Source organism: Amyelois transitella, chromosome 16 (genome assembly GCF_032362555.1).
Source record: "Amyelois transitella isolate CPQ chromosome 16, ilAmyTran1.1, whole genome shotgun sequence".
Lineage (NCBI taxonomy): Eukaryota > Metazoa > Arthropoda > Insecta > Lepidoptera > Pyralidae > Amyelois > Amyelois transitella.
Window position 1 is genome coordinate 3,898,629 of NC_083519.1, and position 26,027 is coordinate 3,924,655.

General features: G+C 32.9%; 1 protein-coding gene across 1 annotated transcript in view; it reads right to left on the bottom strand.

The window, feature by feature from the left end:
* LOC106129642 (lachesin) overlaps nucleotides 1-26,027 on the bottom strand; it is a 52,904-nt gene that overhangs the window by 14,858 nt on the left and 12,019 nt on the right. Inside the window, exon 3 of the mRNA XM_013328245.2 lies at nucleotides 8,702-8,874. Coding sequence (XP_013183699.2) covers nucleotides 8,702-8,874 — 173 coding nt within the window. The remainder of the gene's footprint in view (nucleotides 1-8,701; nucleotides 8,875-26,027) is intronic.

A 26,027-nucleotide genomic window follows, 5' to 3' on the forward strand; every position in this document is an offset into this window, starting at 1 on the left:
TTGCGTAGAATAATTAATACTAATATATTTTCAATTAAAATTACTAAAAAAGAAAACAGCTGACAGAATCGCTTTTCCATTTCTAATATAAATAGGTACCTAAGGAATGTCGGTTATTATAAACTGGAACCACCTATTTACATTTGTAGAAATACGTTTACATTCAATAAATTCACGAGTAAAAAAATATTCAATTTGTACAAAATCGTATAAAAGAACGAAGGCATGGAAAAAATGCGACAAAATACTAAAGTGAATTTTTCCATTACGCTGGTTAGAAATCAAGTGAAATCGCATTACCTTTAATTCCAATGTATAAAAGACTGGGGAACGTTCCAAAAAGGCTGTTATTCAATTACCGTGTTTTTGTTCTTAGACTTATTTTAATCCGAGAGAACCTAGCGTTTTAAGACGTATTTCTGTCGTTTAGTTTTCGGTAAAATAGACATGCTCTTTTATTTGTGAGTTTATAATCATAAGGGAATACGTTGACTTGATACATCAACGCATAGCTCACATCACAGGGTCTAGATTTGAAATTTGCCCTGTTGGATCCCCGTGTGGTTAATTGTAATGTAAGTGTGGTTGCACGGAAAGAGATTTCCGGAACTCACGCTAGAAGGGAAATTGAAGGGACTTTTTGTTTTATTCTAGTGTGTTACGTAGAATTAGAATAAAGTGGTAGTCTTTGGCTACGCTCCCTTGGAAAAGAGGCAGGTAAATAAAGGACAACCTAGTGTTAATTTTCGTTTATAACTTGAACTAATATTTCACTATCATATAATATATAGTTATCATTAACAGTAGAAATGGGGCGTAAAAGATGTCACTAACTATTCTATATTAAGAAGCTCGTTAGCTCAGTTCAGCGATGCGACTACGATTGCGATTCTTAGTGACATCGCTATAAGTGAATTCAAATATCAAGAACCTGGGTATAATAATTGATAGCATAGATATCGTCTATCTACAAAATAAATATACCTAATCATGTCTCCATCCCTTACGGAGTAGACAGAGCCAACAGTCTCTAAAAGTCTGAAAGGCTACGTTCATCTGTTTGGCTTAATGATAGAATAAAGATTCAAATAGTGACAGGTTTGAAACCCATCGCCTACAAGAACAATCCCAAGTTTAGAAGTCTTTTTGTGAGAAATTTATTTTCAAATATTTTTTCTTATTACTTTTTTCTTAATACATTTTCCGACAATCCAGATTTTTTCTCCCCCTCTCCATGAACCCTTTATTCAATCTGATCAAGTCCTTTATCATTTCATTTTTCCTTATTATCTTTTCTCAGTGTGTATCATCTGCAGTTTCCTCCCACGCTGTGAAAGGTCCCTAGGGAATATTCGAACTCGTAATCTGAACATCCAAGTGTTTTCCAAAACGATTTGACCATTATTATCGTTTAAATTTTCCGAGATATCATTAAGACGAATGATTTATTTCTTTTCGATGATTCAACTTTTGGGAATTTAGATGAAGTAACAATGAATCAGATTGCAATAAAGATGCTCAGCCTTGGCACATCTTAAGATTTATAAAGTTTTATCTTTTAATTTTAAATTTTATAAATATTTTTTTAAGAAATTTAGTATCAAATAATAACATAAAAATTAGGCAGTTTTATTTATTTCAAGTTTATTTAAATTTTTAACATTTTATTATTTGAACCACTCTCGCTAAAAACAAGAAATCAAAAGGAATTGTATACCCATATATTAAAATAAATCAAACTGTTACTATTCTTCAAAAGATTTTATAAAAACTTCTTGACATCAAGTTCAATCTGTATACATACATACATAAGCGTTAGATATTTCATTAAATAAAATAGCTGTGAATCATAATAAGAATAGTGAATAACGTCGTCTTAATAGGCCCGGAATTCCTATAAATTTATGCTTCCTGGAGAATCTACATTCACGCTGAAAACGCAACGTTAAAGAAGAACACATCTATTGCAATATGAATAAGGTTCAAAAGTGAAAGAAAAAAATGTTTATGGTTTTGTTTTGTAAAAAAAAAATATTCTTTAGTAAAGTAAATTTAACTCTTGGTACATTTTCTGTACAAAAACCTAAGATTAATTGTGGGTTGCACCATTTATCCTTTGTGTTGTACGATTTAATTTTCAATATTATAGTCAATTTTTTTGTAATTATAAATATTATACGCAAAGCAAATTCACACAACTAGCAAACATATAAAAAAGATATGTATTGCTTAATTTTAAAATTGGTATAATTTTACTTTCAGATTAAATATAAGTATTATTCTTAAATTGTAAACCAGATTTTCAATGGAATAAGTCACTATGGTCTTGAGAAATATACCTCGCTTTCACTTCATGCATCGATCATTTCTCTTAAAAACGCAAATAGTAAGTTATTCTATGCATTCTGTTTTAAAAATATCTCGGGTAATGGCATGTACCTAACTAATAAATTATCAAAAAAAAAGCAGCATTCCGAAACTGTAATTCGACTAACCATTTATCAGGCAAAACATTCAATATGAGCTCGTCAAAACGAACATCAAAGAAGCCCCAACCGCGTTTCAGATGTCGGTCTGTTTATAAATTTGACTTTCATAAAGTTGCCGCGAACAACAAGCCGGCTTACAAAACCTTATAAAGAATTCCATAAATATGTATATATTGGCAGCTTCAAGTGAATTTTTCAGATGGTATCTCGACTTAAAAATGTCTCTGTAAGACATTTGTAATTTTAATCTAATAAAATATCTATCTTGTTACGTTTTTGTTAAACGTGTTACAGTGGCAGTGGTTACTTAAAGTCATGACAAAAAAAAAAAAACAATATTTAAAAGAAAAAGTTTAAATTTTTATCCTATTAATAACTGCGAAAGTTTGTAAGAATGTGTTTTACTCTTTCACGCCATCCAAAACCCAAAACCATCTGGATGGATTTTTGTAAAATTTAGTACATGGGTAAAACGCCTGGAATAACATAAAAGTTTCTCGAAATTTCTACGGGACCGAAGCCCTAGGACGCAGCTATCGTTTACTAAAAAATGACGCCTAAAAATTAATTATATGTCACGTCTTTGAGCGTTCGATTTTGTCGATAATTACTATCTATTTATCTAAGCCTAGCTTTGAAATCATCAAGACCTTAGTAGTCGTATGAATTATTTAAGAGTTGGCGATGAGGAACTCAGCAAATCGTAATAAGTCACGGGCTGGTGGAACGCAAATGTATTAGACGGCTGGCTGGGCGGGCCCCGGGTACAAATTGGGGCAGATAGACACTATTTATATGCTCATTTCGGTAAATATATTTGTTATCATAGTTATTTGTGTTTATAAGAAACTTATTTCCTACAGAAATTGAATGATTAATATTAGCAATTAGAAAATTAAGAAATCACAAATGAAGTGGCTCCCGGCACCATTACAAAAAAAAATAGGACCACTCCATCTCTTTTCCATGGATGTCGTAAAGGCGAATAAGGGATAGGCTTACAAACTTGGGATTCTTTTTTTGGGCGATGGGCTAGCAACCTGTCACTTTTGAATCTTAATTTTATCATTAAGCCAAATAGCTGAACGTGGCCATTCAGTCTTTTCAAGACTGTTGGCTCGGTTTACCCCGCAAGGGATATAGACGTGGCCATATGTATGTATGTATGCATAAATTAAGTATGTGACGAAAGGTTAGGTTTTACTTAACAAAATTACTATAAAATTCTAATAATGAGATGATATTGAAAATCGCACAAAAATAAAATAGCTTAAAACAGAGGCGGAGGGCGACTTTGTTTTATACTATGTGTGATAACCGTGTTTTGCGAATATCTTTAAGCATACTTCTCACAATTACTTATAGCCTTACCTACAGTAAAATAACTTTTATAAATCTTCTTAATAATTTCAAAATACGTTGTTGAAAGGTATGTATGTATATGTAAATGATTCAGGAGTTTACGGCGAGGAATCAATAAATCGTAATGAGTTAACACTTCGACGAAAGGTAAATGAGTTTGACGGCTGAGCGGGGACGGCAACAAATTGGAGCTGACAGATTTTCACGCTCATTTTTTTGTAAATATTATTTTCTTTGTGTTTTTTTTTTTTCTTATAGATATGAATGTTAAAATGTGACTGACATATCTATCGACAAACAGTTGAAGCCATTGAAAATACTTTCTTTCTATGTATTTACACTTAAATATAAATATAAATAAATTTAATTAAATGATTGATAAATTCAAGTATGACCAAAGTCAGCCATTAATTTATTTTAGTATAACATATGTATGTTCTCATATGCTTTTTTGTTGGTTTGGTAATGAGAATAAAACATGTATATACATATATTATAGTAGACATATATTTACATCTGTCTACTATTGAAACTCGATATCATCATTAAGCTATTATGTCAATCTGAATTTCGAGTCTTGCAACTTCTATCTGTCTTGTGATTTTTATATTTAAAATCGTGATGAATCACTGGCTACAAAGCAAAGCAGCCGATAAAACATACACATACATTAGTAACATCTACATCGTCCCTTGAGGGTAGACAGAGCCAACACTCTCGAAAAGATTAAAAGGCCACGTTCAGTTATATGGTTTTATGGTGGAATTGAGATTCAAACAGGTTGCTAGCCAATCGTTTACAAGAGGAATCCCAAGTTTATAAGTATATAGCTTAGCATATACCTTAGTATATACCTTAGCTGCATTTTACGACATACGACTGATTCTATTCGATTGGCAATACGAAAAAATAAGGGAGAAATTTAAGGAAATGTGAAAAAGTATTGTAGAGTTTGCAATAAAGAATCAGCATTTCGTAATAAGCAAACGCGTCGACGAAAAGCAAATGAATTTGACGGCTGGCTGAGTAGGATCACGAACAAATTGGGGCGGACGGATTTGTACTACATTTTACAAAATACACTCCCGTTTAATTTACGATGGTGGATTGTTATTAGCTTTTGTTGAATATATTGCTAATCTTTGTTTTTTACGATGTGAAGCGCATCATTTTCAAGATAAATGTTAACAGTGGTATAATATAGAATTAGAAAAGGTACCGCTAATTTCTGGTCCCACTGGAATTGCGACAAAACCTCTCTATGCTACACTTGGAGTATCTAAACCCAGCAGTTTCATGCGTTTATGTTCCAGTCAATCAGTTAGTGTCCTCTTTTAATAAGATTTTGATTTCGACGAATAGCCTTTACACTTGTACCAGTCTTGTTAACCAGATAGATGTATGGTAATGGTCTTATTCTAAAAAAAATGCTGCTGTATCTGCGGCTGCTGCTGAAAATATCGCGGTCTATTTTTAAAATACGCATTTCCGAAATTCGGGGAAAAACACTTTTCATCTAAAAACAAAATCCACAGGATCAATGCGGATTGTAACCATCTCTTAATCCGCATTACCAAATTGAACTTGACATTACGGAGTTGTAAGCGCATACTGTTCATTGAGGTTCGTGCCCGACAGTTGACAAATTAAATTTGATTACTTGAAGAATGCTTCCGCACTGTGATATTTCAATTTTTAAATTCAATTCTTTATTGTGACCATGGTTTTATAAAGTTGGATAGCATGCAGGGATCGTGGCATGTGAAAAGATGTAGTCTCTGCCCATCCATGGTAAAGTTCAAAAATTGGCGCCTAGGTCTCTTCTCCAGACATTTGAGGATTTAAGCATCTACTAACGTCATAAGAAAGAAAAATGTTTTATTAAGTTGAAAGTTTTCAGTAAAATATTTTTATATATACTCAATATCCCAATACTCAATATACTACGTCATATTTGACCTGTCGTATTAATTTGTCATTGTTTTGTGACCTAAGGATATTCTGTACATTACATATGTACACAATACTCAGACAGGGCAAAAAATTGTCAAAACAATTTTAACTGAAAGAAAATCAATATAATCTGATAAAAATAGTCTGCTATCAAAAGATTGTAATAATAAAACACTACGCAAGATTAAAAATCGGGGTGACTTAATGGTACTCGGTATTTATTTTGCCACAAAGGAACTTTCCGTTTCCTTACAAAAAGCAATATCGTGAAATCTTGCGTCGCTGTCATTTTTCCTAATCCTACTTTGACTGATCACATTGTTTTCTTGTATTCTTTCTTTGGAAGATTGCTCGTAAGTTTTTATCGCGGCAAAAAACTGATGAGGACAGCCCCTAACCATAATGATATATTTGTCACTTGTGAAAAATAAGTTATGAGATATTGTTACGTTTAACTGCAATGGACAATGATAGATTATTATGCTATTAGGTTAAGTTTTATCAAATTATTAAGTGTGTAGTCATAATTGACCTAAAAGAAGAAACGTTACAGTTTAATACAATATTTAAATCAGAATAAATTTAAATGCCAACTTACATTTAATACGTCGATTATAAATTAATATTTGATATTTCAGCTTCAAACCGAGTTGATTGTGGTAGTACAAAAACACATAAAACATTAAGTCATTACATCCATGCCGACAACATGTTAACAAAATCATGCAATTATTTCTTTTTATATTCATCAGGGGACTACTAAAGAGACCGATTGTATTTTTTTTATTTCGATGAAAACGATTAATGTTGAAGTATTTATATTAAGCCGTGTGGTTTACTACTTAGTACGAGACTTTCATATCTACTAATGGATGTAACTTAAAGTTAATAATTATTTTATAAAAAGTCCAAGATATCAAGCAGACACCCAAGAACTTGGCCAAACTTTAAAGTTAACACAGTTACAACTTTACAGTTTCTTATTTTTTTTTAAAGTTTTCACGGCCTCTTTGGCGCAGCGGTAGTACGCTTGTCTGTGACATCGGAGGTGCCGGGTTTGAATCCCGGCCAGGGCATGATGAGAAAAGAACATTTTTCTGATTGGTTTGGTATTTGGATGTTTATCTGTATAAGTATTTATTATAAAATATAGTATCGTTGAGTTAGTATCTCGTAATACAAGTCTCGAACTTACTTCGAGGCTAACTCAATCAGTGTAATTTGTCCCGTATATATTTATTTATTTATTAAATGTTTAAAGTTCCAGGGCAAGAAATCAATATGATGAGTGAGACAAGTAATAGAAAAATATGAAGATTAATAACATTGTATCAAAATTGTTTTGTTTAACGTCTTAAATATAAATTATCTCCCCCTTATAACACCAAGAGTGAAATCAAAAAGCCTTTCATTTCTGACCAGTCATGTCATAGATAAGACAATGTTTAAACATCATTAAAGTGATCGATTCGCTCCTACAGCAGGGGTCGTTTGTCATGACGACACTAAATGGATCCCCAATAAACGAGGGTTATTTACGGACCACTCTCCACTCCTTGCAGACAAAAACACGTGAAAAGAGTAAATCCTTAGAAAGGATGTTTGGAGAAGCCTCGAATTGAAAGGTCGTTCATTTTATTTCCTTCTATATACACGGTGCGAGAGTGCTTGGATGTCACAGGCTAGTTTGGGTTACAGCGTTGCGGTATTGTAGGTAGCTGTTAGTGTGTTTGTAATAGTTTCGGGTGTAGAGTTTGTTCTGCATATTCTCCGAGCAAAACCAACTTTTGTAAGCCTCTATGAATATGAAAATATAAAAATTCAATTCCTTTCTTGTATTGCCAATTTGATAATCAGATCTTGCTTAAATATTGAAGTTTCAATGTACACGTTTTGTAACGATTCCTTTTTACCGTAGGAGGAACAGTTTTCAACAGCATTCTCAGGAAAAATATGGGATAAATGGGATTCTAAACTTAACATAGAACGGGTACGCTGTGACCACCCACACTCGTTCAACATTGCTCTTTATTAAAACATTAAAAGAACCGTAAAAGCTTTGTGGATAATCCCACAAGTAAAGTGCTGGACATTTTAAAATTAATGTAAGCATTGTCAAACTTTATTAAGCGACTTACTCTATTAAGCACTGAGCGATGCTCATTAACAGTGTAAACTTATAAAAATTAATAACATGAAAGGTGAGTTATGCAATTAACACTGATAAAATTTTCATTTCTGATAAAAATAAACTTATGTGAAATTGATAGGGACGCTAAACTCTTACTAACATTATCATCCAAGCGATTATTCCAGTTACATTTTCTGGAAGAAGGCCAGGATGTGTCATTGATTACAATCTAGAAGTGGGCAACTCAAATGATGAGATAACGCGATTCTTGTCTGACTTTCGTAATCGCATATGCAATTTGCTTACTATTATACTAAGTCGCGTAAACCCTTCAGCCAGCTAAAAGTATACCCTATCTTATCGTAAGTACTTACGTATGCGGTGGTAAGATTTTTATGTAGACTGTTACACTGTCGTAATGTAAAACGAAACCGCATGCATCACATTGGATGCTATGTAAAGTAGCATATTAGTTAAATAATTTAACTAACGTGGCTTACACAATTTATAAATTAATCTTTGTTTTCTTTTCTTTTTTTTATTGAAATTGATTAATTTAAGGTTTCTTACATCTTTTCTTTTCATTAATTATTAAGGTATATTTTTTTTTTACACAACTATATCTTTATTTGTACCCTATATGTTGCTTATCAACAATGAATGCAATATAATATTGATTGGTGCGGTATCTATATTTTTTTAATAACCCGTTTTGACCTGAAATGATGCTTACCGTTTATAACGCCAATATGTTTGAAATTCTCACCTTATAGTCTCCAAGTTCGGACACAGAGCAAGTAAGAACAGCCTCTCTGCCGAGAGCCACAGTGACATTTTCTATGGGTTTGATGAAGTCCGGCTCACCATCACGGAGGGACGCCGTGGGGCCGATCCGACTCTGTGGTGATGTGGTCTGGTGTCGCATACTGCTCTTTACAACTGCAACAACAACATTAAATTCTTATAATTAGGTCATTAATGTCCTGTTTTCACATCAAATTACGTATATATAGAAAATTGGTGAGAAATCAGGTGTCAAATTTTGAGAATGATACTAAACACCCATGATTTATTAAGAAATCTTGCAATAATTTGAGTAAGGATGTAAAACAACCTTTGTTGATTAGAAGTAGAGATAATTGGCAGATTGTTTACTCTGTTTTCATTAAAGCTGTTTCAATTGTTGAATTCAGAGCCTTTAGATATAGAGCCTGAGTATAATACCTAACTTGCGCCGATATGATTTAGTATTTAAAAGTCAAAGTCATTTTTGATATGTAATCTCATAAGATATCCAGTTTAAAGATTAAATATGAGAAATAAGAATATATGACACGATATCACACTATAATGAGAGAGAAAATAATATATCGCTATGTTTCCAAGTCAAAGACTGCACGAGAATGTATCGTTCAAGTAGTTTCTTGTAATTTATGATGTTAATATATATATACAATGAAACAAAAACTGCGGTAATATCCCGTCAGTCCATCACTGGCAACCATCCCTATGGTTCGGTCCTAAGAGTAAATATATAACTATAAAGCAAGCTTTTTCTGAAAATACACACATCAAATGAATAAGTAAAATGAATTTAAAGTTGTAGTCGATTGATGCGAAGTACTCTTGATAGTTCAAACAATTTGTCTGTAAGAAATATTCTTTGTGTTAGACAAAGTTGTATTAAAGAAATTAATAATTAATGTATTCTGTCTCTATTATATATATATAGCCTTTGTAAAAAGGTAATTAAGCTTAAAAAGAATAGATTTTCCCTCCGGAATTAAATTCTATTTCCGGAAAATTGAAAACAGAAACAGGTCACTCGGAAGTTAGTAACAAAAAAATCTATTCATAAATATATTCAACTCATTCAACGAACATAAAAATAAACTCAAAGGGTTATGCGCGCTTTAAGACAATACCATGAAACCCACATTACTCTAAGGCGCACTGCCTTTGTCTCATGTCACGGATCGCCATTTTTGAAGGCCCTATCTCGGGTCATCCACACGCGATACAGTGACCGGACGTGGCACTAGTTATTTATGTGACAGCGCCATCCTTCAGCCAGAATATCTGACCCTCTACGCCTATTCAAATTACAGTCACAAAACATAGAGAATCGTAGAAATAAAAACTAGCAACTATAAAAGTCTTATGGTAAAAGTTTAGTTAGTATCTTGGTATCAATCATTCTGTGTTAAAAGGAAATACGTTTTGATTTCCATTTTTATCATCATCTCAGTATATTTTCGATTGAATTCAGTGGTGATTTTCAGAATATTACTAGATTTTGCACTCGTGGTCAAAATTCAAATGTTCAAATATTATATTGTTTAACTAGGTTTGTCACATACATAATATAGGTCAAAATGATAACCTCTCTGTTCGATTCGGTTTTATTATGCAATTACGATAACTTTACTTCTGCAATATCATTATTTTACATAGCGATATATGCTTCCAGTTGGTTGCGGCCCCTTTCCCGTATTTCATAACTCCTAATGTGATTTCGGTCGCACGATTAAGCACAAAATATGTAAATGTAGAGAAAAATTGTTAAGTTATTCTTCGTAAGGTTCCTTCAATATCTTTCCTTTGCTTGTTATATTATCATTATGTAGTCTTTCTTTGTTTTTTTTAATCGGCTTAAATCCTACTACTATTATAAAGGCGAAAGTTTGTATGGATGTTTGTTACTCTTTCACGCAAAAACTACTGAACCGATTACCATGAAATTTGGTATGTAGGTAGCTGAAGACCCAGAATAACACATAAGCTACTTTTTATCCCAGAGTTCCCGCGGGATTGATAGGGTTTCCATGCGGACGAAGTCGCGGGCGGCCTCTAGTGTTAAAATAAATTAAATGGTGGAAAAATTATTTTGATCATAAAATAAATTGCTTGTTAGTTGTGACTAAGAGTACATCCATCAACATGATAAATAGATTTATTATCAAGATAGAACACAAGGTATCGCTAAAAGATGTCAAACATAATAATTATATATTTCAATCTACTACTGCTTCCGAAGCGTAAGTATAAAAGAAACAGCTGAACTAACTTCACTTCAGAATTTTCATCAATGACGTCAAATGACAACGAAAAATTTTAAACCTAAACCAAGGACACACGCGCCTTGTCCAGAGATATACAAGAAAAATACATGTTTATAAAAGGCAGCCTTACATTTTTCGTGACAGTTTAAGGAACCCAAAAGTCTTTGAAACGGAAAACAAGGAATCGTTTCATCTACATGAATGCCAATAAGTCAAATGCGTACGTGGGTCGCGGCAGCTTGTTTTGCTTCATCGATTTGTATCAGTATTACATTATTTTCAAAGGGTAAATATTCCTTTCTATTGATATTCGTGTGATACAATGTTCAAGCGATATGTGTGCCATTTATCTGCACTGTTAGATGGCGATATTGAAAAGATACTATAAAATCTCGTATTTTAATGATAAAACTTGTCTTTTTATCTAACGTTTTTCGCTAGTGTATTATATTCATATAACAAATTAATTAATTTATTAATAGAAAAGGTTTTTCAAAGCAAAAAGAGAAAAGAAAACATTTTTTTTTATTAAAGCTGCTTTTGCGTGTAAACTATGATTTAATGTTTTCTAAAAAGTCTTATCCAAACTTGTCCAGTTTGGATAAGACTTTTTTCAAGTAATAAAGGGGGTATGTTATTCATCATTGTACAGTACCTACTAGGTACTTGTGTTTTTTTTATCATAAATAACATACCCTATATTAAACTTGATGGAAAAAATTAAAAATGGTCAATAATTTTACACTTGAATAAACTGAATTTATATCAACTCTTTGTTACACATCAAAAGACTACTACGAGTACATTCAGTCTTTTCATGAAAGCGTATTGTTGCAAACAAAACTTGGAGTTGGAGGTGAAATTCACTGGAAATCGGGGAGAAATTAAAAATAATTCTGCTTTTACTTTATGTCTTTTGTTTGGCATTTTAATTATAAAAATAATGTTGCTTTTATTTTATTTTGATAGGCATTTAAATTAAGTATGTATTACTAGCTATCACTAATGTTCCAACAACCAAATTTTAGGGCTTAGGTACATATTAAGCAAAAACAAATTTTCTCCTGATAATCTCAGTCACATCATCAGCATCAGTGAACAACTGTTTCCACAGTCAACAACATTCTAATACAAATTTACTTGCTATAATTATGAAAGGTCAAAAGTTAATGAAATAACGTCGAAATCTGCTCCGAATGAACCCTTTAACCGTGTACCCTTTGAGGGTATAATATAAAGTGTTCAGACCAACTAATCCTACCTGCGTGTAATCTCGTCCCTCTATGTAATAGACTCGAACGAAGCTCTTATCAATTTAATAAACCCCCTTGGAATTAACTAACCGAACGTACCAGCGAAGGTTACGTGTTCTCAACTGTTCTCATTCATTCACTCGAACGTAATGGTGTCGTAAAAATTGCGAGAAATGTTGGACAATCAGAGGTGGGATTAGAAGTCGGCCCCAAACATTGGGGACTTTGCCGAAACCGTTTTGGGCGGCGCCGATAAAAAAGGGTCAACAATTTATAAAGAGAAAGGAAATCACCGAATTGGGGGCAATTCCTTTACGTCTGCCATTAAATTTGTTATGATGTTGGACTGATTTAGAATTTGCGTTTTAAAATTTTAATAGCAGCTGTTTAAAAAAAGAAATAGTGAAGAAATTATTAATATGAACTATATTAACACGCACCTAATGCCTGGCACGCATTCTAGTGAAAATTTTGAAATATCATGATGGGAACATCGTTGCAAAGTAGTAAATGTCTTAGGTAGCATAATAATTGTAGATAAATAATGATAATGATAGATAAATGTAATAATTTTCATAGTATCGTATTTACCAGATACTATACTTAAAGTCAATGTCTTTAAATATATGTTAACCTACTGCCTATTTATATAACATACTATCGATCAACTAACTAATTTCTTTAATTAGATTTGATATAATTTGTAACAATGGTAACACGTACGTATCAATAAAAGATTAATCAGTCACATAAATTTAAAAAAGTATAGAAGCTTAACTGTTCGAGATTGGTTTCATCACATTTGCGAGATGATGATAAATACGTGAAAATGAGGGCCTCTTTCTGGGAGAGATAGGCAGAGATAATTTCCCTCGATCGGTACGTATTCATTTTGATTCCTGCAAAATCTATTCAAAATTAACTTGCTTCCTACATGGTAGTCGGTTTCGGGTACTCTTGACCTTTTGCCATAACGTCGCCGATTTGATCAAGATACTTTTAATTCTTATCAGCCTTGTTCTTCTAAATGTTTCTATTTTCTTAATTTTTTCTATATTTTTAATTTTATATAATTTTATATTTTTTTTATATTTAATTTTATATGTGCATTCTAAGTTTTCCTTATTTCTCAGTTGTTTCTTAGCAACCCCGGTACATTCGCGTTATAGATTCGTAGCAGCATTCGTAGGCTTATTGTCTTGTTGGAATTAATAATTTTCGCTACCTCCCGGCGAAATTAATTTAAAGTATCACCGGTAAACTTTGTTAATTTTAAAACTTACTATATACATTAATTGCTTTATATTGCGTAGGGAAGTTTAAGAAGCCCTTGTAATAATAATAATGTTTCTCGGTGTGTTTTGGCTGAAGGAAATGGTTCTTGACTGACATGTTCATAAAATATTAAGTACTTACATACAATTTGGACTCTAATGTTTTTTTTATTTTAAGAATATTCTCAGTTACACTGGGATAATCTATATTTCCATATTTTTCGACATTAGCTTCTAGTTGGATATGCCTTACACACACACAGCTAACCAAGTTTTTCTGCAAAATATAAACTGCAAAATAAGTGTTCACATTAAAAAAGTTACTGTGTAGGATTGATCAGATGCCAAAAGAAAAGTTTTTTCACAGTATATAATTTCCTAGCTGTCAAAAGAGAATTAAAGAAGAAAAAGCATGGCAACCAAGCGCTATAAATCTAAATAATTATTTTGATTTTTGTAAACGTAACCTACATTAGTCTAATGTAAGACGTACAATTCTCCAACTAACCTTTTTATTTTCAGAGTTGTGTACAGACTGAATTTCGTTTATTCTTAATCCATATTAATGTATTCGATTGATTTATTATTCATATGATTATTTTGATTTATACGTTTTTCGATATCGAGTATCTAAGGAGAATCCATTACTTGGGTTCGAACGTTTGGTGTCATTTGTAAATGTCGGAATATGTATTGCGTTTTGTATAACCTTCGAGTTCATAAATCACGTCTATAGTTTTTCACCTAAGCATCCTGTTTACTTCTTACTTTATTTTTTTCAAGAAATGTTTGCGATGTTGTGATGGAAATTGCTTATTTGATGATACTAAATTGCCTTCTTTTCTTCTACCTAATCATCTATGATTGCTTTCTCTGTGATTTGAAATTATTAAATCACTCAGTAACTGACTAGTTTCAACCATAAAGATATAGATATATTATCTTATATCTTTTTTACATGTACTGGTTACATCCTCTACCATTTTGCTTCTCTCTCTCATTTCCCTTTTAATTTTTTTTCTATTTGTACTTTCAGCGGTGCCAAGACAGATTTTCGTTGACCTGTTTCTTTTACCTGTGCCCATGAGTAATTTAATTTTACGCCTTAGATAGGGTACAGACTTCCGTTATATTTCTGCCTTTAACTGTATTTGAGTAATTAATATTACTTCTTTCTGTTTTGTTCTTTTTTATCTCCCGTGGCAGAGAGAGAGCGGTTGTGGTCTCAATGCGGCGAAGGCAGCTTCTCTCAAGATTATTTTCTCACTTTAACAGAATATTGTCTAATGCAGTCTCATACAAAGATTACCATTGTAGATTACACTCAGTCCAGCGAATATATAACAAGGTAGGTACTTCCAAATCCGAAACGTTGGATGCAGGTTACTTCCGACAGAACGAGGTGGAAATGACGGCTACGGCTCTTTATTCTTTTTAAAATGTGTAGGCATAGCCACAGTAATACCTAGCGATCTATTTAGTAACACCTGCCGAAAATTACGTTCAAGCAGTAATTGGACGAGGTAAACGATTTTGATAGTGCTGTGTATGGGCCATTATTCTCTATGAGCGGGCCATCGATCACGGGCCAGGGGATTCCAGGGGACCTGTAATGAACACGCCGGCATTACGCCGTGACTGGGCATTTGTACATCATACTTATTAAAGAACCTGCCTGGAGCTTCGGTCTCTTGGGAATTACAAGAATATCTATGGAGTTGTATTACTTCTGCAATATTAGTCTATGCGGCAAATTTTCTGAAAATCTATTGTAGCCGAAATCATACATAGATACGGGTCCGGATTCGAACGCCGGCCAGGGCATGTTGAGAAAAGAACCTTTTTCTGATTGGCCTGGGTCTTGGATGTTTATCTACTTAAGTATTTATTATAAAATATAGTAAAGTTGAGTAATTATCACGTAACACAAGTCTCGAACTTACTTCGGGGCTAACTCAATCAGTGTAATGTCCCGTATATATTTATTTATTATTTTATTTATACATAAAATGCGCAACTTTCTCGAAGGGATAGGCAAAAACCACGATTCCTGCATACAACTTTATGTAACAGGTAATTACTTTTTTCTGAATCTTTTAACGACATTGAAAAATACCAATAAGATATCAATTTACTGCATATTAGGATTCCACCAAATGCGAAGCCAGGAGCAATAACATAAAAAAAAGAAAAACTAAATCAGTAATAAACTGATAAAATATTTTGCTTATCGCCACTCTAGTTATAAGTACTATTAATTAGGTAAATTTCCATGATTTTGAAAATTGTTAATGTATTTAATAGAACTATTTTTGAACTAAACTAGGTTATTTCATCATAATGTAATTGGGTATTACTTATTACGCTGGTATATTACGTTATAAATTTTCTATGCCCCAAAATGTATGGAACAGTAATGAGCTAATCCACAATCGCTCGCTCAAATTCAAATGAGACCACACGCACAGTTTGGGGACTAAAATTAAGCACTAAAATATACTGCTGGTTAGTTTAGAAGTAACTATGTATATTTGTTGCAATTTCTGCTTTTTTTTTTAGTTAAATATTACACACAAAAATATATACCTACCTAAGTCCGCTAGATTTTAAAGCCACTAAACCAAAGTGTCACTCGAAATGGAACAGTTTTGAAATAAATAATGCATAGATAAGTGATTATAGTGAGGAATATAAAATAATTCTACAAGGTTAGGTTTCTCTGCTATACGACTACAATTCAAAAAGAAACCTTTTTTCCATTACGAGATTACCAAATTCAAAAATCTGACTCTTTCGAGTTGAATCTCGTGGAAGTAAGTCGGATTTCATTGCTCCTCACTGTACTTACAATTGTATTTTTGTCCACCTGACTTCCTCTTCATAATCCCGTTACTTACGAGTAGTGAGAGCCCTGTGATCCTGACAAATCAGGTATTTTTTGCCGGAGTTGATAGCATTAAATGAGCAGACTCACATAATGCTATCAACTACTTTTGATGATGTAACGTAGTTGGATATATTATAAACACGCATAACCCTTACGGGGTATACAAAGCCCGTAGTCACATGACTCGCATAAAACTGGTTGGCTTAGTAATAGAAAAAAAGTAAGATTCAGGTAAAGTGACAGGTTGCTCGACCAGCTTTTAAGTTTTTGATGATCTATACGGGAAAAAGCATCTAAGACAGACATTGTTTTTTTTTCTATAAAATATACAGCTGACGCGGAGTTTCACTTTTTTCAAGGCAGTTGGCTCTGTCCACTGTCATGGGATGTTGACGTGACCGTATGTATGTATATTGAAAATTCGTAACCAAAAAATAATCTTCAAAAACGTAAAGTCGTCACCAAAATCGAACATTACGTAGCCTTTACATCCTGTCATGATAGTAGTTTCGCATGAGGTCAGTAAAGTGGGCCGTTAGCCAAAATGGTGAGTAGTTAGTTCGTGACAATGAGGGCGATATTTCACGTGGTCCATCGCTGTAATGAACGCGCACTATTACTAACGCGAATCAACTGGAACACCCTTTATTTGACGCTGATTGCGCCATCAACATAATGCCTTGACAAATAAGTGTTGTATGGAACAAGAGGACTGTTTTTGTTGATATATGGTGTACTAGATTACGCCCGTAGTTCGCTCGCGTGAGTAAGAAAGCCCGGTAATTTTCTTCCCATACTGGAATTTAGGAAAATCCTCTCTTAGATAACATTTATATATTAAATTTAAGACTTAGCGGTTTCAGTCGTGGGTTGATATGTTAATCGATCAGTCAGTATCCATATCAGTTTTTTAAGATAGAGTTCATTTAATACAAATAATAAGGTCTTTTACTCGGAGGGGTAGGCAGACACTACATATTTTCACTTATGTAGGTAAATACCTATTTACATAAGTGAAAATATGTAGTGTCTGTCTGTCTGAATTTAGATGACGGAAACGAGTATGCAGGTGTATACTCGTTTCCTTCATCTTAATTCATCAATCATTTCATGTAAGTTTGTCGGCTAAGGGGTCTTTTTTACGATCGATCTTCTTTCAAATTATTACATTAAGACATTGGTCTAAAATGGCCATTTACACTTGACCATGAATCACTTGCTAATGTTCTGGAATATGATCAAACAAACCTATCTAAAACTTTGTTGCCAAGACATAATTACATTTACTGATATGGCCTAAAACTAAAACAAGAAAACGGATAAAACAGACATATTATGTCTACATAATAAAACATATGTAACACTATTTCCTTATTCCTGTACTGACTACTATTCACTGAAACAAATTCATATGGTCCCGTAAACAAATATTAATGTAACACTCGTGTACCTTTCATGTAAGAATAATTTGTTACAAAAAGATAAGAATGTTATTTTGTCTGTCCGTATAATATAACAAGTATCTTTCATTTACCTTGAGATTCATTAATCTCGCTTGCGTGCCTCCCACGCAACCGGCTTATTTCAATTCTATTTGTCTTGTTATAAAACAACGAGAGTTTAGAAATGTTATTTCTAAGCTTTTCTGTTCCATAAAGTTAACCTATTGTTCGATTTACATGTGCTGTAGATACACACATACAATCACGTATTAATCCTTTACGAGGGAGACAGGTAATAGTCTTGAAAAGACTGAAAGGTCACGTTCAGCTGTAAGGCATATTGTGGAATTGAGATTCAAATAGTGACACCTAAAAAGAATGTCAAGCTGATATGGAAGCTGTAACTATTTATTTATTTATTTAAACTTCATTGCACAAAATACAAATGTAAAGCACAATTGGCGGACTTAATTCTAGTAGCATTATCTACCAGTCAACCATTGCGTTTATATTTTCAGGGATAGAAAAAATGAGCTTAAAAAATTTTGAACTTTTAATTATTTATAAGGTTTAAAAAGTGGGTTCTCATTCAAGTAAGTTTTATAATGATAGTACCTTTTCATACTCGTAGTAACTAAGTACTTAATTAATTTCAGTTTGTCTTTGTTTTCAGAGCTACAGTTTTTGAAGGTTTTTACACCACATATTTCTTGTTACTATATATACTTCTTGTATTTGGATGTAAATAATACAGTGATTTAAAATAAAAACATTGACCCATAATTTGCTTAAAGACATCATTGTAAACAAATGCTACTCAATACGTAGATACTCAATAAATACGTAGATATTTATGTCCATAAAGACAGCTCAATATCTATGGGTCGCCAGAGTAATGATATAATCAAATTGTTCCCTGCATCTGTTGTCCCCTAGTCCCCAGCTGTCCCTCTATGGACCAAAACAATACGCACGAATGCCCCTGATAATAGCTCTGATACAATACAGGGGTTGGGTGATTGATTACACCTTAAATGGGTGTACTACAGATTCACTGTATCAGTGAACTATTGCTGCTTCGTTTATCATGACCGTGTGTCATCGCCTTGGGGTGGCAGTTCTGTAATGTTTGTATTGTTACGTGGTGATTCAAATTGTTCAATTTTCGTATCATTAACAAACAATGTAATTTGTTAAACATAAGACGGCAATCAACCTGTCGTCGTCTGGAAAATTATCTAACTAGACTCTTCTATACCTAAGGGTAAGTTTACACCGGCGGGACGCGATACGACCTTAACTCGTAATGGAAAAAAGGTTTCTTTTAAAAAAGTAAAATTTTGAGTTGCTCTGTATATATCGGCGTTCAATTTAAAGGTGGTTTAAGGAAAAACAATTGTTTATTTCCTGAAGGACACTACAAAAATTTGCTAAAAACGATAAATTTATTTAAAACCCCAAAACAATGTTACGTAAAGGGTCTCAAGTATTCAATCATGAAAATAAACAAACATAAAAATAACCTCAACGCACGCAACAACAGGCAAATATAATGAGACCCCTTGTCGCCTGCGGGCCTCGGTCCTTTGAGCCGGGAATCAATCGTCAGAATAACTATATTGTGGAGTTGTTTGACCACAGAAACCGTGTTTTGTAAAACCTCAAAATGGTTATACATGAGTTTTTCTTTGAATGTTACGTATTAACGCAACAGTAATGTTGGATGGTGTATAAAGTGTGGGCACTCGCCTTTTACGATTAATTATAGGGGTTAATGATCAAATGTCGAATTAAAAACTTAGGCATTAGGAAAGGGTATTTAGTTGATTTATGTAACAACATAGCAAATGATTTTACAAGAAAAAGAAGAGGAGAAAGAAAGACGGAATACAAGTAAAGAAGGAAATATTTAAGGATATTTATTTTCAGGGGCCAGATTTTAAATTAGTAAAAATCCGGATTAAGATGTGATCATATTTAAGTATATATTTCATATGTAAATTGCGAATACCATTTTGTTTCTTCAATCCAGTATATAAATATAATAAAAATGGTACTAACTGCAAAAAGAGAGAGATTGAGAGTCATGCTTCAGGCGAGAAAAATAAAAATTAATAAATAAATTTTAATTCCACCTTTAAACTTAACCACAAACCTTTTTACAATAATGAAAATGGACAATTGTAAATATCATAAATTTCTCGGAAAGAACACAGAACTAATTGAAAAGTTACTCCAAAAGACTTTGTAAAGTCAAGTGGAAGATCGTTTACTTCTCAAAGGGAAATTATTAGGCAAAGCTTTACGAGATTAGGTTAGCCTTCCACCCACCTAAATGAAAAATAAAGAATTCTCTATGAAAAAGTAATGTCTGGACTAAAATACTACTTTTAATATACAATTCTGGTACAAACTTTGTCCATTATTATAATGCTTACCATAATTTTAAAAAGATTACAGTGGTCTTTGAACCAAAATTTGCTTAAAATGAAGCCTTTACATTTGCTTAATATTTTTATGGACATAAAATGTTAAGAATTAGCTTTCGGTCAAATTTGATTTTATAGACTAATTTAATAGGATATAGAAACAGATTCATAATATCTACATATCTCGTTTTAAGTAATAATAAGTAATGTTTTATTATTAATCTATTTTTAATTAATATATATAGGACAAATTACACCGATTTAATTTTTATAATTAATTTTTATACAATTAGCTTCGTTCATTAATTTTACAATCTTTTGTTGTGGTTCAAAACAAAATAAATATAAGTATTTTCATCAGTGGAAAAAGGAATGAAATGAATATATTTTATATTTCAATACGAAACTTTTTGGTCAATTTTTATATTATTTATTCATTACTCAATCCTTACCTGAATTAATGCAAATATAAAACGTTACATCAACATAAGTATGATTATACATCTACTAAGTACCGTTGGATATTTTGTACAACGACCAATTATAAATACTACAAATATACCTAACAAACTGTTTATAAATAAGTACTAATAATAAATAATCAAATAAATTAATAAAATAAGAAATTAATAAAAAACTAAACTTTGTAAGTTTTTTTTGTTTTAATTAAGATTTTAAGATTTCTTTTTGCTTTCATTACAAATAAACTCGTGAACTCTTAGCTTTTATCACGACGTAAAAAAACAAACGACTCTTTAAATTCATTTCACTATAAATTCGAAATCTTTTCCAAGTCTTTAAATGCCCCGGGAATAAGTAAAGCTTTTCGGCGAAGCTTTGTAAAAAATAAATGATGAAGAGATTGCCACTTTGCACTACAGTGTGGGTTAGGAACACAATGGGGTGCAATACAGTTGAGGGAGTGTCGATGTTTAGCACATGTGAACCCCAACGTAAAGTAGTGACGTGTAATAGATCCATTAAATATTTATTTTCAATTTGCGGATTTCCTTTTTAGATTGCGCGCGTGAAGTACATTAAAGTCCACTGTATTGTTCTCAATTTTTCGTTAAGTTTTTACTACAAACATGAAATATAAAATTGGATATATTATTATTGTATACGAGTATACTCTATCACATCTTAAAATTTAAAAGGGATAGGCTTATAAACTTGGGATTCTTATTTTAGGCGATGGGTTAGCAACCTGTCACTATTTTAATCTCAATTCTATCAATAAGCCAAACATTTGAACGTGGCGTTTTTTTCAGATTGTTTTCTCTGTCTACCCTGCAAGTGATATTAACGTGATTATATGTATGTATAGTTTTGTTCCTCTTAGCACTAATAACGTCTCTCTCATCCAGAATATTGTTTTCTCCCATCGACTCGCATTTTCGATTCGTTAGTACAATTTGATGTCGACAAATGAGAAGTCGCGTTAATCGATAACTTGTGCTGAGTACATCATCTCCGCCCTTCAATAGTATATTCCCTAGAATTTTGCCATGATTAAACATGTGGAGGCTAACGGATGAGACACTTCTTATAATATTCTCTCTTACATTTAATATAGTAGTGTAATGATTACCATCACACTTGTATGCCATTCCATCCTATATCCTAGGAAGGATTTTTGCACTTCAATCATTACAGTTAAAAGTCGAAAGAGGATATTGCTCTGCTCCAAGCTGCAAGATATATTTTCATTTAAACGGATGAAGTGTTTGACAGACTGTCTCAATAACTTTACCTTATTAAAAATATATAATGTACTTATCATAAAAAAGTCTTGAGTGTAAATAAAGTCCTAACATTGAAGGTATTAAAAATCAGTAAAAAAAAAGAAGGAAATGTAAAAAAAGAAGGTATGAACGGATATCTTAACATTATATCGATAATTACAAAACATCAAACGCATTCACATCTGCATGTATCACTTGTACCACATATTTATTCCTTACGGGGTAGACAGAACCGATAGATATAATACTCGAAGGCTACAGAGGATGGTGTGATGATAAAATTCAGATCTATTAAAAATTTGAAAATGCAACCAATCGCCTATATAATCAGAAGAACAATATCGGCATACGAGTAAATATATTGTGCGGCCATATCTGTACTTCATATATTTTGTGTCCCGAGCTGGGGTGGAATCGAAATGTGCAAACAATTAGAAGGAGCAGTTCTTTGCTCTCGTGAGACCCACAATGGCACTTTGTGTCAGCGCCAGCGGAGCCCCCATTCACCACTGCAAATCTATCCTGCACTAGACATCTGTTACTTTCACACCACCTATAAATTATACTGTAATGAGTAATGGGAATTATTAATGAGATATTATGTTGGAGTCGTGTTATGTAGTGGTTGAAGTTTTGTATAATACTTTTATCATTATCTGTTGATTTTAAAGACATGATGCAACACATGATGATTTGACAATTTTAAAAAGATTTAGGAAATTTTAGAGCTGCAGCCTGCCTGATACTAACTATTTTAAGAATCATTATCATTATTTCAGTTGTAGGACGTCCATAGCTGAACACAGGCCTCCTTCAATGATTTCCACCTCGCTCTATTGGAAGCAACCTGCATTAAAATGTTTCCCCGCGGACTTCATCAGGTCGTCGGTCCATCTCGCGGGAGGGAGCTCCGTTAAGACATTTGGGACGAGAGTTATTAGTGATTATCCAAGCCATATCTTTACTCATTTATAGAAAGCCATGACCTGTGTATTTATTGATATTTCTCTACCAGAAACCTCACGGAATATAAATCCCGATATTTAGTTTGTATTTAAATCTTTTATACATAACTCTTTCCTGAAATAACAACAAAAAGAAACGAACAAAAATTTTCAATCTAACAAAACGGTGCAAGTACAATCGAACAAAAAACCCAATTCTATTCCTGTTCAAGCGTAGTCTATAAAATATAAACATGCAAAGAAAGGGTATCGTCGCGACGTAAATCTCTTGAAGACGTTTTGATAACGTCTTTTGTGGATAGCCGCTAAATAAGGAAAGCATAGAAGTATACATACGAGTAGCAAAGCTAAGTTCTCTATTATTGAAATTTGTACCAATAACGTCTTGTTTTTATTTTTCGTTTTTGTTGGAACTTTGGGAAATCCAGTCTGAGGGCTGCTTTACTTTCTACAACTATTGCCATTAGCAAAAAAATTTGAGCGGTATTGAAAGAGAGTGCGATATTTTTTATTGCCTTTAGTATTGTAATACTTGGAAATACTCGACATATTGACGTAAGAGTGAATCGGCAAACAAAAGCTACAAACCTTATATATTATCATCGGTGCTATTACAATTAATCATCTTCGGAAATTGCGACCGAATGTGTTTGGAAAATATTAAAAAATATTAAAATTTATTAAAAAGTTCTGTTACTTTGCATAAAATACGGTATCGATACAAAACTAAGAAGCTCTGCAGTGATGATTTATGAGAGCTAAGGAACTTTAAATGGAAGTACGGACAAGATGAAGTGAAAGACGCGCAAGGGCGAAACTGAGAACTTGCAAAGATGACAATGACGCAACTGAGACGTAAGATATGTGTTTTCCTTATTTTGCGATACAAAAGTGCGGCTTGTGGTATAGTAAACTGAGAGCGAGTAGTTAAATAACTTTGATGAAACTATTTTCACCGTTAATGAAACATTTCCCGGTTTATTTATTTATTTTTTTTTTAAATACGGGACAAATTACACAGATTGAGTTAGCCTCGAAGTAAGTTCGAAACTTGTGTTACGAGATACTAACTCAACGATACTATATTTTATAATAAATACTTATATAGATAAACATCCAAGACCCAGGCCAATCAGAAAAAGTTCTTTTCTCATCATGCCCTGACCGGGATTCGAACCCGGGACCTCCGGTGTCGCAGACAAGCGTACTACCGCTGAGCCACAGAGGCCGTCGTTATTGCTTCGCCCTTAGATAAATATAAACCGGCAGTTTAAAAAGTTATTTTTTGTGCAAGAGTATTCTATAGTTAAGAGTAGAAATAGTGGTTATCAAAAGTAAAAAAAATATTCAAACATTTTAATAGAAGCTTGAGATTCAATACAAAGAGCATTGGAATATTTCATAAGCTACATACTTCTTTGAAAGCACGGAAGCCCGTTTTGTTCTTACTTTGAAAGTATCATTTACATCTTTTTGATAGAAATATAAATCTTGAGTCAATTTTGTATGCTTTTGTGGTTTCTCCGTGGAACTGTAGGAATGAGTTATTAGTTGTTAATTAAAGTTTTTAACAATACTCTGTATTCGCTCTTTTCATTGATAGGACTCGTCTATGCAAAGAGCATAGTATGGCAAAATCATTTCTTTTTTTAAATAACCAGTTTGAATTCAAAAAGTTGACGTTCTACCCACATTCTACTATTGAACAAGCCCAATTTTTCTCCTAAATACATAAGCACCAACAATCGCACAGCGGATCCACCGGTCGGGCCCATTCGATCTCATGCATTTAAATTCGGAATTAGTGGGCCTTCCCGCAGACTCACTTTTATTCCGGCCATTTCAAATAATACTCTTCCATTGAAAACGTGATTGATTTTAAGTTCGGTCGTATGCAGTATGGTGAAACTTGACTGGTTTGATTGAGTATGGAATAATTAGATTGTTTTTAGATAACATACATATATTTTTTGTTATTTTATAGCTTTTAATAATAGTACAGATTTATTATATGGGTTTGTTCGAGGGTTCGTATGGTATAAAGACGAGACGAAGTGATAATATGTATGTATATATGTTTTTAAAAACTATTCATGGGGACCTAAAAATAGTTTTAAAAATAATCAAGAGCACTTTCCAAAGCGAAAAAACATAGTAAAGAAAGAGAACAGATACAAATAAATTAATATAGATTATTCATGAAACTCGCCGTTCTAGTCTTGTGACTGTACTTGTCTACCCCGTAAGTATAAAGAGGAAAAGTGGTGTGTGAGCAACGGTGATAGAATGGCCACCAAATACAATACTAATGTGTACAGGTATTAACATTGAAAATTATTCTAATTTCATTTTCTATAAGGCGATAAAATTATACCTTAACACCCAAAGTTAGGTGACGCGTTCGGGTACAAAGTCACAAATTCGATTTCCAACCAGACTAATTTAGGAATCAAACTTTCTTTAATTGGCTTGTGGTTTGAGAACTCCCATTGAACTGCCTTGTTCATTTTGGTGTCCTCACTAAAGTGACTAATATAACTATCCTGGTTTTAATTGAAAATCTTATCCATATCCTCCTGTCGTTAGCCTTGGGGTCTTCCACTGGATAATATAAGAGTGCGATAAGTTTATACATACACCAGCTTTTACCCGCAACTTCGTCCGCGCGAATTTAGCGCCACCTACAATGTTTTTCGTAAACCTTACGTGAAATATATTTTACCAAAAATCAAACATAGTTTGGCATTTTAAATATGAGTTTGGATTCATATTTACGCCTTATTCCTTACGAGAGCCAGCAGTCCCGAAAAAACTGAAAACTGAAAAGACCACGTTCAGATGAATGGTATAATGATGGAATTGAGATTCAGACAGCGACATGTTGCTAGCTCTTCGCTTTAAATATTAATCCTAACTTTATAAGCTTTTCCCTTTCAAGACTCCCTTATAAGACTTTTACAAAAGTGAGATTTCATCAACTTTGCATATTTTGATCTTTGAATATTTGCAGTTTTTGTAGGCATAAACTATATTAC